This window comes from Mobula birostris, chromosome 3 (assembly GCF_030028105.1).
Source record: "Mobula birostris isolate sMobBir1 chromosome 3, sMobBir1.hap1, whole genome shotgun sequence".
NCBI classification, from domain to species: domain Eukaryota; kingdom Metazoa; phylum Chordata; class Chondrichthyes; order Myliobatiformes; family Myliobatidae; genus Mobula; species Mobula birostris.
Window position 1 is genome coordinate 36975048 of NC_092372.1, and position 13627 is coordinate 36988674.

The window sequence follows — 13627 nt, forward strand, 5'->3', positions numbered from 1 at the left end:
ACTACAGAATTATCATGTGATAAATTATTTTTCACTGACCTTGGGTTAAATATTAATTTATCTATAAATGCAACAATTAGCTAAGGCAAATATTTGCAGAAGATTGTAATTTTAAAAAGGCTTGGACCTCTGTAATTAGAGATATTCATATGAACTTATAGGCTTACATACTACAACAGGTTACAAAACAAAATTGGGCAGCATTGCTGACAGCAGCACATCCCTTCCCAATGAGCTTTACACATATCATGCATGTTTTTGACAGAAGAGAATGGGTACACCACCACCCACCCTAAAAGTCTCTAGTGTGCCCGAATCTACAGTCACCATCGTGGACATAAGATCAATATTCCAGAGGGTCAACCTATGGAAATCATTGAGCCCCGAAGGTGGCTTCCTGCATCCTTAGGTTCTATGTGGATCATCTGGCAGAAGTAATGCAGACATTTTTAACCCTTCCCTGCTCCAGGCTGTTGTTCCCTCCTGCTCTAAAACGTCCACAATCACCCTAGTACCCAAGTAAAACAAAATAGTATGCCTTAATGACTAGCAACACACACAAAAGTTGCTGGTGAACGCAGCAGGTCAGGCAGCATCTCTAGGAAGAGGTGCAGTCGACATTTCAGGCCGAGACCCTTCATCAGGACTAACTGAAGGAAGAGTGAGTAAGGGATTTGAAAGTTGGAGGCCTAACGAAGGGTCTCAGCCTGAAACGCCGACTGCACCTCTTCCTAGAGATGCTGTCTGGCCTGCTGCGTTCACCAGCAACTTTTGTGTGTGTTGCTTGAATTCCCAGCATCTGCAGAATTCCTGTTGTTTGCCTTAATGACTACTGACCAGTGGTTCTAATATCTAGCATTAAGAAGTGCTTTGAGAGGACTGTTATAATGACTACCACCTAGTGGTTCTAATATCTACCATTATGAAATGTTTTGAGAGGCACACGTCAATTCCAGCTTCCAGATAACTTCAACCCACTGCTTTTTGCCTACAGTGTACTCTGTCTCCCTGGCCCTTACACTGGAGTAATTTGGACAGTGAAAAACCAATTTCAGCCTATTGTTTATTGACTATAATTTTGGTGTCAATACTACAATTCCAAGCAAACTCATCAGCAAACTCCAGACCCTGGGAGTTAATGCTTCCCTCTGCCACTGGATCCTTGACTAACGGACCAACAGACCACAATTAGTAAGGATAGGCAGCAACATCTCCAGCCACAAAAATGCTAAGAACGGATTCTCCACAAGGTTGAGTCCTCAGCCCATTACTCTGCTCCCTGTACACTTCTGGCTGCGTGGCCAGATTCTGCTGTAACTCCATTACAAGTTTGCAGATGATACCACAATAGTGGGCTGTATGTAACATAATGGTGAGTGGGAATACAGGCAGGAGATAGAGCTTAGTGACATGGTGTCATGTCAACAGTCTTTCCATCAATGTCAACAAATGAAAAGAGCAGATCATTGGCTTCAGAAAGGAGTGAGTGCACCTCCTCCTGTCTAACCAACAACGTTAAGCTGAGAGGGTGGAGAACTTCAAGTTCCTAGATGTAAGCATCACCAATGGTATGTCCTGGGCCAAACACATTGACGCCATGGTCAACAATGCTTACCAACACCTTTATTTCCTCAGAAGGCTAAAGAAATTTGGCATGTACACATCAACTCTCACTATTTTTATTGATGCACCATAGAAAATATTCTGTCTAGATGCATAACGGCTTGGCATGGCAACTGCTCTGCACATGAATGCAAGAAGCTCAGAGAGGTGTGGAAACATGTCAACACGTCACAGGAACCTGCCTTTCCTTTGTGGACTCTGTCTACACTTTGCATTGCCTTAGTAAAGCAGCTAGCGTAACCAATCCACCCTGGATATTCCCTCTTCTCCCCTCTCCCACTGGGCAGAACATTCATAAGCCTGAAAGCATGTACCACCAGGCTCAAGTTCAGCTTTTATCCCACTGCTATCAGACTCAGGAAAACACCTCTTGTATAAAAGATGGAATCTTGGCCTCAAACTCTACCTCATTATGATTTTGCACTTTATCGCGTACCTGCATTGCACTTTTTTGGTTGTTTTATACTTTATTCTACAATATTATTGGTTTACCTTATTCTAGCTCAATGCACCGTGTAAAAAATGTTGGTAACTGCTGACAAAATTCAATGAAAATTGCCTAGGGAATGAACAGTTTGCCAGACTGTGACCTTAGCTGGTTGGATCTGGTGAAATTAATCTGGAAAGTATATACTCTTAATATTGAAAAATTCTTTAAAAATAGTTTACCAAATATTGGTCAATTTTCCAGGTTTAATGTTGTCTCAAGTGTTTATCATTACATCACAGGATATTTGATTAAATGAATTTGTGATTGAGATATGGTGAAAATAATGCAAGTAAATGCAGTACATGAGCTAAACCCAGCAGAAAACCTCGCTATTACAGTAGTTGACACACAGTACAGGCAAATATCCAGCATACATTTGCTTCTCAGGTATATGGTGGAAGAGAATGCTTAAGGCATGTAAAAATACATTGATAAATCTAATGATATTTGTGAATCACAATTCTGGAAACAGAACATAATATAAATTCAAGGCATAATTTTTGGCTCAATTTATTCTTTATATCTAATTATGTTATGGAAATTACCATTCAAGTAAATATATCAAAGATACATTATCTTTATGCATGAGACCCAAAAGCATTGCGATCTACTGGGTAGATTTTAACTAGTACAGTAACTGCTATTGATCAGAATGTGTACAAGCAGTAGGAGATATTGTTATAAAACTGGCCATATACGTCAAATAAAAGTGAAGGGCAATAGTAAATTTGAATTTCATTAATGTCTATACCATCGTGTAATTTGGTAACACAGAATGTAATGTAGAAAATAAGCAGAAATATTGTACAAACACCATCACAATTTAACAAATATGATTGAGAAAGATATTTTGATATGTAATATTAATATCCTAGTAACCTGTAGAAAAGAATATTTTTGTAGCTCATTTGCTGATTTATGACATTACTGCTTTCAGAACAACATTACCATTCTTCTTACTATAGTAACAAAAACGTGAATGGCTTTAAGTAATCATCATAATAGATTATTTTTAATAGCAAATGGCTGAGAAAGTTGAAAGATTATAGTGTAATATGTACTTCTGATCTCATTTACCCTGCAATTATACGATCAGAGCCCTTTAATAGACATGACTGCAACTTTGTAAAGCAATTTAAGTGTTGTGTCACTGCAAGCACAAAGCAAATAGTTGGATTTTGCTGCCTATTCAGAACCCTTCAATTCGAAACCCGCAGGTCCCAAATTTCTGCGCGTTCACTGTCAAATGCTGAAATCCAGGCCTTGCTAAACATATGAAAAGCTGAATCTGTTAACTCTTCCCATCTGGGCTTGCATTATTGAAGCAGTGCAGCCGACCTTGAGAAGATTAATCAAAATTTACATTAGAGGAAATGCCCCTCAGATCCTGTGCCAGATCTGACATATAATTCATTGACTTCAATAGAGATTAGAGCACTTCAAATTAGGAGGCAAAGGAGAAGGTAACTAACTTGTTAAAATTATTTTAGTATGATAATTTTAGTTACTAATATATTTTCAGTGATTTAATGACTTTCTTTCCAAAGTTCAAAGTTCAAATTAAATTTATCACCATATACAACCTTGAGATTTGTTTTCTTGTGGGCATACTCAATAAATCTATAGAATAACAACCATAACAGAACCATAACAGACCGTCCAACTTGGGCATTCAACCAAAGTGCAAAAGAAATAAACAAAAATAATAAATAAATAACAATAAATATATAGAAAATGAGGTGAACAGTCCTTCAAAGTGAGTCCATTGGTTGTGGGAACAGTTCAATGATGGAACAAGTGAAGTTAAGTGAAGTTATTCCCTTTGTTCAAAGGTTCAACGGTTCATTTATTATCAAAATATATAACTCTGAAATTTCTCTTCCCATAGTCTACCGGAGGCTAGAGGCCAAGGGGTCTGTCATCCAATGAGCAAAACACCAGAGGTGTTTAACATTTTCTTCATACTTCATACCCCTTCATGCTAGGATGCTAGGAATAAACTTAGAGGTGTGTGTGTGTGTGTATGCGTGTGCACGCGCACATGGTGAGGAGGATGAAAGGAGCTTGTTTTGCTTTTGTTATTTTTATGTTTGTTGTGTTCTGTGTTGTTTCACTAAGCATTATGGGTATGCTACGTTGCCATGGGAACACATGGCAATACTTGTGGGCCACTCCCCCCCCCCACATATACTTAGTTGCAAATGGCACATTTCACTGTATGATTCAATGTACCAGTGATAAATAAATCTGAATCTAAATCTTAATCTAACGTAAATCCCTCTATAGTTAAGAATCACATTGATTAGAAAATGTTATTGCAGTAGAGTCTGAATTTGTGAAGGAGAGAGCTTAAAAAAAGAAATTGGTTGGACAGTCTATAAATATATCAGGAATGAGAGGGTAGCAAGGGAAAGTGTAGGTGCTTTTAATTACTGTAAGAGTACTCTATGTGTAGAGCTAGCTAAGGTCAGTGAGTGAATGCCTGCAAGGTGATGTATCTCAAGGTGACATACATGTACTTTGATAATAAATTTACTTTGAGTTTTGAACTTTGAAAGCCGCTTATCTGTGTGCACCAGGGAGAAGGATGTGGAAGATAATCAGATGAGGAAATCAGTAGGTCAATATTAAGAAGAAGGAGCTGTTAGCTGTCACGGGATGCATTAGGTTTGGTAAGTCCCTGGGCTTGGGGAGATCTATCGCAGGTTGCAATGGAGAAGATCGCTAAGGCTCTGATGTAGATTTGTGCATCTTCATTGGCCACAGTAAGATACCAGAAGACCAGAGGAGAGTTATGTTGTTCCATTATTTAGGAAGGGCAGTAGGAATTTACCAGGTAATGACAGACTGGTAAGTTTTACATCAGTGCTAAGGAAATTGTTGGAGGAGTGCTAATGGATAAAATTGACACATATTTGGAAAGGCAGGAGCTGATCAGGAATACTCAGTATTGCTTTCTATGGGAGAAAACTAGCGTCACTACTTGATTGTGTTTTTTGAGGAGGTAATTATGAAGACTGATGAAGGCAGGGGTAGATATTAACTTAAGTAAGCATTTGACAGGGTGCCACATTTGGTGGGCTGGTCCGGAGGGTTAAAGCACTTGGGATCTAAGGCAGGCTAGCTAATTTGATCAAAATAGACAAGATGCAGAGGATAATGGTGGAAGGATGTCTTTCTGATTATAATGTTTTGGACCAGTGGTATGCCCCAGGGAGAAGTGCTGCTGCACTCATTGTTAACAACTTGGATGTGAATATAGGCAGTATGAGTGTTAAGTTTGCAGTTGGCACAAATGTTAGTGGTATCGTGGATAGTGAAGAAGGTTGTCTATGGCTGTAGCAGGAAATAATTCAGATGGAAAGTTGGGCAGATAGAATTTAATCCTGATAGGTGGATTTTGGGAAGTCACATTAGGGCATTATGTTAATGAATGGCAGGTCTTTGAGGTTCATGTCTATAGTTCCTTAAAAATGGCTACACTGGTTGATAGATTGCTAAAGATAGCATATAGCATACTTGCTTCCATAGATCGGAGCACAGAAAATATAGAAGTTAGGATTAATGTTACAACTTCACAAAACACTAAGTGAGACTGATTTGGCGTATTGTGTGCAGTTCTGGATGCAGAGCGAGTGCAGAGATGATTTACTGGGATAGTCAACATTCAAAAAGTTCAAAATAAAATTTTAACTTTTAATTGTCTGATTTGGAGGACTTTAATTATGGGGAAAGATTGGACAGGTTGGGCTTTCTTTTTCTGGACTGTGGGAGGCAAAGGGATTAAAGTACATAATGATGGAAGGACATAATGTTATAAGAGGCATTGATAGGGTAGATAATCAGAATCTTCCCCATTGCAGGGCTGTAAAAAACAAGAGGGCCTAGGTTTAAGGTGAGAGGAAGATTTAAGGGGATTTGCTGGAAAAGGTGACACACAGACTGAGATCTGGAAATCACTGCCAGTAGAGATGATGGAATCAGATACAATCTCTACATTTAATATCAGTGCATAAAAAGACAGTGCATGGAAGAATATAGACCAGGTGTTGGCAAGTAGTGTGGATGGGCAACAAGGCTGGAATGGACATGTGAGCTAATTTTAGATTTTGAATGGTTATGTTCAAAAATATATTTAACATAGCACATGATTACAGATGGGAGGGAAAGTACTTTTATAAATTTCTTTGTCAGATAGTCAGATAGCATACATATAAATATATAAAACACATAATTATTTTAATTAACACAAACTCTATGTTCTATAAACATATTTGTTACAATTCTGATATCATACACGGTATGAAAGTATATCAGGAATGAGTACTGAGCACAGTCTTAATCAGGTCTGTCAAAATATCAAAAGCTCCAATTCAGGTTGTTGCTTGGAAATCACTCCTGTTTATCTGTTCTTTATTATAATTGACATACAGGAGAGGCAAGGGCCGCTTTATTTCATTTTCACTTTGGTTGCCTGAGGCTTCCTGAGTTTTGATTGGCCAGCACAACTCTTTGTAGCTGATGTATTTTGACATCCTTATTGAAAAGAAAATGATCACTGAAGGTTTATTGATCATCTGCAGCTGGTTACTAATCATTTACCGTCAGTTCAGATTATATCATGATACGCATTGTCCTAGTAATCTTAAACCACCAAATCCAGTCATATTGTTTTGTATTAAAAAATTGCATTATATTTAAGTTGCATTTTTTTCTAGAAATTGCTCTGATAGTCAGTTTCAAGAATTATTTACTTTTCAGAAACAACTTAATTGCTATTTCAGAGCTGGATTTATAATATTGCACTGCAGAATGCATCAGCTGTTGAAACATCCCTTTCCTCTAGTTAACATAAGAAATACAACTAAGAAATTGTTACATATGTATCTCCATCAACCCTAAATGCAAAGCCGGCTGGAAATCTGTAAGATTGAGTAAGAAGTGCATGATCAAAATGTTAAAGGCCATCCCCACTAAACCTGAAAGAATATCATGCAACAGCAGAGGAAGATGTAACATAATTACATATAATCTCTTAATGACGTGTCACTTATTCAACTTTTAACAGAGAAAATAATTCTTAACGGTGTTTACGGAAGCATGAGGAGAAGAAGGAACTGTGTCAAAGTGTCTTGGCTTTGCAGAGATAACTTCAGTTCAAATTAAAATGACGTATTTAGAGAGAGTTCTGTCTTTTTGCAAACCCAAAGTTTACCAGAAGGTAAAACCTGTTTCATCACCTATTATAGGAGAAGTGTGATTGAACTGCAATAGTACAGAAAAGATTTACAAAGATATTTTGAGGATTAGATGACCCAAATTATAGGGAGAGGATGGCCAGTCTTTATTCCTTGGAAATAGGGGAATGAGGGATGGCCTTACAGATCCATTTAAAATTATGGGAGGTATAGAGTTAGGGTGAAAGGGAAAGATTTAAAATGGAATGAGCTGCCAGAGCCAATGGCTGAGATGGGTAGAATACTATCATTTAAGAAGCAACTGGAGAGGTACATAGTATTTGTACTTGTTCTGTTTTCATGATTTGGATCATTATTTTATTTCTGATTACTAAATCTCATTACCTAATTGTAAGTTCACAGCTGTTGTTGGTTCCTCTTTATGGCGTTGTTAAGCAATTAGCTTTCATCATCAGGTCGGCCATTATATAATCACTTGTATATTCATTAATTCATCAGAAGCACTTGTAGAAGTTGAAGGAATTTCAATCAATATTTGAATCTGCCTTCTGTTAGAATGCTGAGAAATATTGAATTTTCACACCTGCTCCTTGTATGCTATAATGATTTGGTGACCAAAGTTTACCGCAGGGTAAAACCTTTCTCATCACCATGTTGTCGAAGTGTGGTTAAGCTGCAAAGCTGCCTTCAACTACAGCTACACCAGGACTGGAGTTATCTATCTATCTAGCTTAAGAAAACAGGGAAAACTCTTGAGCCAGGATAGAATAGTAAAAATAGAGAGACAATACTTCTCGGCGTTCGAATGAAAGGCAGATTCAAATATTGATTGAAATTCCTTCGACTTCCAACAAGTGCTTCTGAGAAACTAATGAATATACAAGCAATGGCCAACCTGGTGATGAAAGCTAATTGCTAACAACACCGTAATGAGTAATCAACAACAGCTGTGAACTTACAATTAAACAACGAACCCAGTAATTAGAAATAAAATAGCACTCCTAATCAGGTAAGACATAACAGAACTTATAGGTATATGGTCTCAGGGAGATATGGCCTGAACACAAAGTATTGTGACTAGCCCGTTGCACCTTGATAGGCACAGACTCATAGGACCAAAGGGTCCGAGTCCATGTTGCATTGCTTTAGTGTGAGTTTTAATTGCCTGAAATGATGGTGGTGACTTCACATTCAGAGCGCCTTTAATACAAAATGTAAAGAAAGCTTTGGCTATCATAACTCAGCAGGTCAGTCAGGAATTATTAAGACGGAAGAGGTTCAAGTTGGTTTTACTGCCCTGTTCCTCTGTCCACCTAATTGCCAATGCTAGTAGCAGTTTTGACACATCTGTATAGTACTGGTCAGTAGTACATGTCCCGTAAAGACGTGACAGAATGAACAGTAGTATTATTAATGGACCTTACTTGCCTTGAGGTCGTAGGAAGGAGGCAAAAACTATACTACGTGAAGGTGAGAGATTGTTGGTATGATTCAGTAATCATATGGAAGGATTCTTCCAGGGTCTCAAACACTCCTGCCAGCTGAAATACCCATTTACTGGTTTCATTTCTCAATTTAGTGTTCTGTATTTACTATTATTTTTGCAGTCTCCTCTAAAATTAGGGAGATCAAAAGGAGGTTGCACGGATCCTTTGCAGAGCTCCTTCTTTCTGAATGAAAACATAAGCCTGAGCTGCTGGGCACCTGTCACTTTAATTCTCTGGTCCACTCCCACCCTGACTTTTTCATCTTGGCCTCTTGGGCTATTATCACAAAGCCCAATGTAAACTCATGGAATAGCACCTCATCTTTCTCATTCAACGAGTTCAAGAAATTCAAACAATGACTGCATTTCTGCCAGAACGATTTTTTTTGTGTCTTCACATGTCTCACTGTCATTTTGTTTTATTTTGATCCATTATTAATTTTACTCTTAACTCCACTTCATGAGGAATCTTCCTTTTGATGTAGAAGAGGCGTTTACATCAGTGATTATTTCATCGCTACTTGACTAGAATAGATCTGGAACTATTTCGTAAAGAGCTTTGCTCTGCTTTTTCTAATATTTTACCATATCTCATGTTTCTGTTTTACTCATATCTTGACTGTCTACTCCTTATTAATTTTTATTTCTGTCCTTTTATAGTAGTTTATGCCAAAGACATGATATGTTGAAACATATCATAATTCATCTATTAACTACAATAAAGCCAGTGAGTTGACAATGGCCTGTGCTTGACTCTCCAGATTTGACTTTAAAAATGGATTTAATACAGAGGTAATTATTCTTACAGCAGTCCAGAATTAAACACCTAACTTGATGTTCAGCATTTAGTGAAGTATTGTTGCCTTGATTATTCAGTAGGAGGTAACTGAGATAGGTCAGACAGAAGTGTTCTTTCAGCTTTTCTTACCTTTGACGTTGAGGAAAGTTCCAGTCCCTGCAACAGACCCATACTCCATACGTCTTGAGACAAGCGAAGTCCACTACTCGAAGAGTTAAATTTCTGTTGCTAATTCTACAATATCCTTTAAACCATTTTTCATCAGCTGAGCCAAACATTTGGATGTATTGCTTCATGGTAGCTTCATTCTTTTAGTATGACAGTCAGTTTTAAAAATAAATGATGTTACAGTGCTTAACTTGTGACAAATCACCACTAGATATCTCTTCCAATGTGCAAGGCTTTCTGAATTTAGGTTGTCCTATACCATACATAAACATTGCACCTATAATTGAGTCAAATAACAAATATGCTAATAGTTGTTTTATATATATATATGTATATATGATCTATATTCAATTAAAATAGAGTAATATCTGTCTAACTTCGAAATGGTCCTAACACAGTTAAGATTAAAAAACCCCCATTGCACCTTTGTTCAAAAAGGAATATAATATCACAACTAAATGACATACTATTCAACATAGGACATATTGGAAACCATAACATGGCAACAGGTAGAAGAGTCGTCCTAGCAGTGACAAGGCTTTGTTCTCTTGTAATTACAGAGCATTATGATAACATCACAATGACATAAGATTAATGTTCTAGTCAATAGTCATTTCAGTGCTGTAAGTGTCATATGGTCATATGTTATTCGTTTGCCCAGCACTTTGCTTGCTATATGTTGTTCACAGAGATGAGAACACAGAAAGTGAGAACTTCTTCAGGTTATGTCAAACAATTTAACATTCTGAAAGCAAAGATGACATCAATCAATCAATTCCCAATTCACTTATCTGACAATTTTATGCAATTCTTTCAGCCTTCTGGGGTTTGAAGTATATATTTTAAACACCTTAGAAATACTTGACAGAATTCTTCTGCATTCATGAAAAATGAACAATACGAGGTACAGCAGATTATGATCATCACAAGTACATTCAGATGTTATTACTATTTATTCTACAATAAAAAATGCCTTTAATGGTATATGGATATGAATTCAAATTCTAATATTTCATTTATGCCCCAATAGCCATTGCTTCATAAATGATTATTAGCGTAAAATTTCAGACGTAGGAAACCACTAAACATGATTGAAGAGGTGGTTTATTCAAAGTCAAGAGTCACAGTTTAATAGAGCACGTTGCCACTAAATGTGGTGCGTGAATCACTGATGAAAGATGTAGACACGTTTTTGATTAGTGACTGGAAGGACACAAAGTTATGTTGCTGCAGGAAATAAATAAAATTGCTTGTAAGGGTCACAAGTGCAAAATGTTGGCAAACAGCAAAATGAGCTGGATAAACTAAATGGATTGTTCACATTCTCCAGATTTAATATCTTCTGCCAATGAATAGTAACTGAAGAAATATTTAATGACCTTGAAATCTGCTCTTTTTTATTGGTTACAAAAGAATAACACTTCATCCATTTAGTATTATTTACTGATGCTTAAAGTATCAGTTCATTTATGAGTGAAAGCTGTTGTCAATCTAATGTGCATTTTCTTTTTCTATATATTTTACTCATTGCTCAGTTTCATTAGTAGGTTTTTCTTGACCCTGCTTTATATCTAATACAATATCGCACACGTAATAAATTTCAGAACACAGCATCAAGACGTGCACACTCTTGGAAAAAAAACATATGGACAGGCAGGCCCAGGGAGACTATAATTAATCTATTCTAGTCTCACATTCAAGGTAACTATTGCAACGCAGAGGCAAGATCCCAAAATATTGACAATCATAATGTCAGATGTTGTGCTGAAATAAAAAAAGACTTCCATTAACTGGTTGAAAGCCTCATTCTACTCCAGTAGAACTTAAATGAAATCTTCCATACTTAACCATTTTGAGGGAATTTATTTTCAAAATAATTTTGTATTGAGATGTAATTTACTGGTTATAATGTTCAGAAGTTTAAAATGTGACAGAGGACTATGACAATGACTTATAAAATTACAGAATACCACTAAGAGCCATAAATTGCCACATATGTTACTGACAATACAGGCATGGAATAGTATCAAGTTACCAACAAGAAGGCATCTGAGAAGACGAATAGCTGTAGTGGTGCCTTAACTTTGCCTCTTTAACTGCAATCACTCAAAGCAACATGCGGAAAAAGAAATCAAAAACAGAACCAGGCACTGTTGTTAAAACTTATAAAAGATGTAATGTTCTTAAGGTTATATAAAATGGCTTCAATGGCACTCAGTGATTATTTTGAGGCTTGGGTTTCAATTTAGAGGTCCCTTGGATAATATTAACAGGCATAAAAGAAACTCATTATGCAACAATTATGCAAAAACTGACAATAACTGACAATAACAGACATCCACTTGTATTTTACAGCTTCTCTGGGTGCATGGAATGAGCTGATATTTATAAAACAGCATTATTGCTGGAAAAGTAAAAATCAACTGTTCCAGTATTTTAAAAGAAACCAAACAGAAGTAAATATTATAACTTTCTGAAAGAAAATGAATAAACATTTCCATACTCACTGAAGGGAGAATTTTCCTTCTTTGTTCCGCCAACTTTGCCATTCCTATCGATCTTGAGAAAGTATTTGGTGAAAGAGAACAGCTTCCTCCACCGCACATCTCCTTCCAGGTACTTGTAGCTGCGCACATGCCTTCCCAGGCTGTACGAAGAGCTTGTGATATTCGGAGACGGCATATCTCTGCTGATGTCATTGCAGGCAACAGACGAAGAACAGAGCAGGAAGAGGAGAAAGACATAAGCCAGGTGTGTAAAGGCTGAGGCACTCTTTGTCAGTATCCATTTCCACATTGTACTGAAGCTCTCGGCGCTAGAAATAGTCTCATAAAAAGAAACATGCTGGAATACCAAGGACACTTAAGCTGCAGGTTGATAGTTTGTTACTGGTCTTCTCTGTTTGACCCCTGTTATCCTTTGAATGAAACTCATCAATATCCATACTTCAGGTGATAAATCATATCCAATGTTGGATTTCCTGTACTTCTTTCCACGCTTTGCAGAATTACTGTGCTCCTCAAATATCCCTTTGGTGCTTTTATTATTATTTCATTAGTCATGTAAGGATAATTTCTGTGAATGTCCTTTTCTGAATATTAGTTGATAAAGTAACTCCAGAAAGATGAATTGAGTCCTGAAATAACTTCGCTTTCCTCTGACAACGACACACAAAGTTAGTTCAGATCTGTTGAGGATACCGGACAGATCAAGGGAAGCTGGTAGCTTTGAATAAGACAGAAGTGTTTTTCCTTATGGTTAAACAGGTCAAAAACCAGTGAAAAATGTTAGTGATTACCACACTGAACTGGGATGTGCTTACCACAGTGGTGCGTCAGCCAGTTATTGGTCAGGCAGCAGTGGACATCTGAAACCATGTACTGGAAGAAAATTCTTCTGAGGGAACTATGCAGATCACTGATTGTAAGCCTTCTGGAGCTTTCAGTCTTGCTAATTGCCGTTACTGTTCCTCTTCCCTCTGACAGCCGGCCACCAGCATGGGTTGTATAATCATGCTTTACTAATCTCACTCTCTTCCGGGCTAAACCCAACTCCCTCTAGGGAGCCCCTTTGGACTTTCCAGCGTGGGCTTTTTTGGCAGCAAAATACTTGAGAGCCACCTGGAGCTTGCTGCTTTCTGACTGTTCCTGAAAGGGAGACCAGTCGCAGAGTCCTGCAAACCAGATTATATACTGGTCAGGAAGAACAGACAGATACTATTAATTTCTATTTTAACCTCTGCTAACTTTGAAGGAAGCCCTAATTTTATAAATCATTTGTACTTAACTTCCATAAATGAAACATTCACACTTCTATTCACTGCCTTTTAATCCCTTTTTTAAATCATATAAGGTATTCTAACT

The 13627-nt window shown here is 37.3% G+C and overlaps 1 protein-coding gene across 1 annotated transcript in view; it reads right to left on the reverse strand.

Annotated features, from left to right (window-relative positions):
* The window catches only part of LOC140194977 (fibroblast growth factor 10-like), a 125802-nt gene extending 112380 nt beyond the window's left edge, over nt 1–13422 (reverse strand). The window contains exon 1 of the mRNA XM_072252488.1: nt 12272–13422. Within this exon, the coding sequence (XP_072108589.1) occupies nt 12272–12560 (289 nt within the window). The 5' untranslated portion in view covers nt 12561–13422. The remainder of the gene's footprint in view (nt 1–12271) is intronic.
* Between the last annotated feature and the right edge of the window lie 205 nt (nt 13423–13627).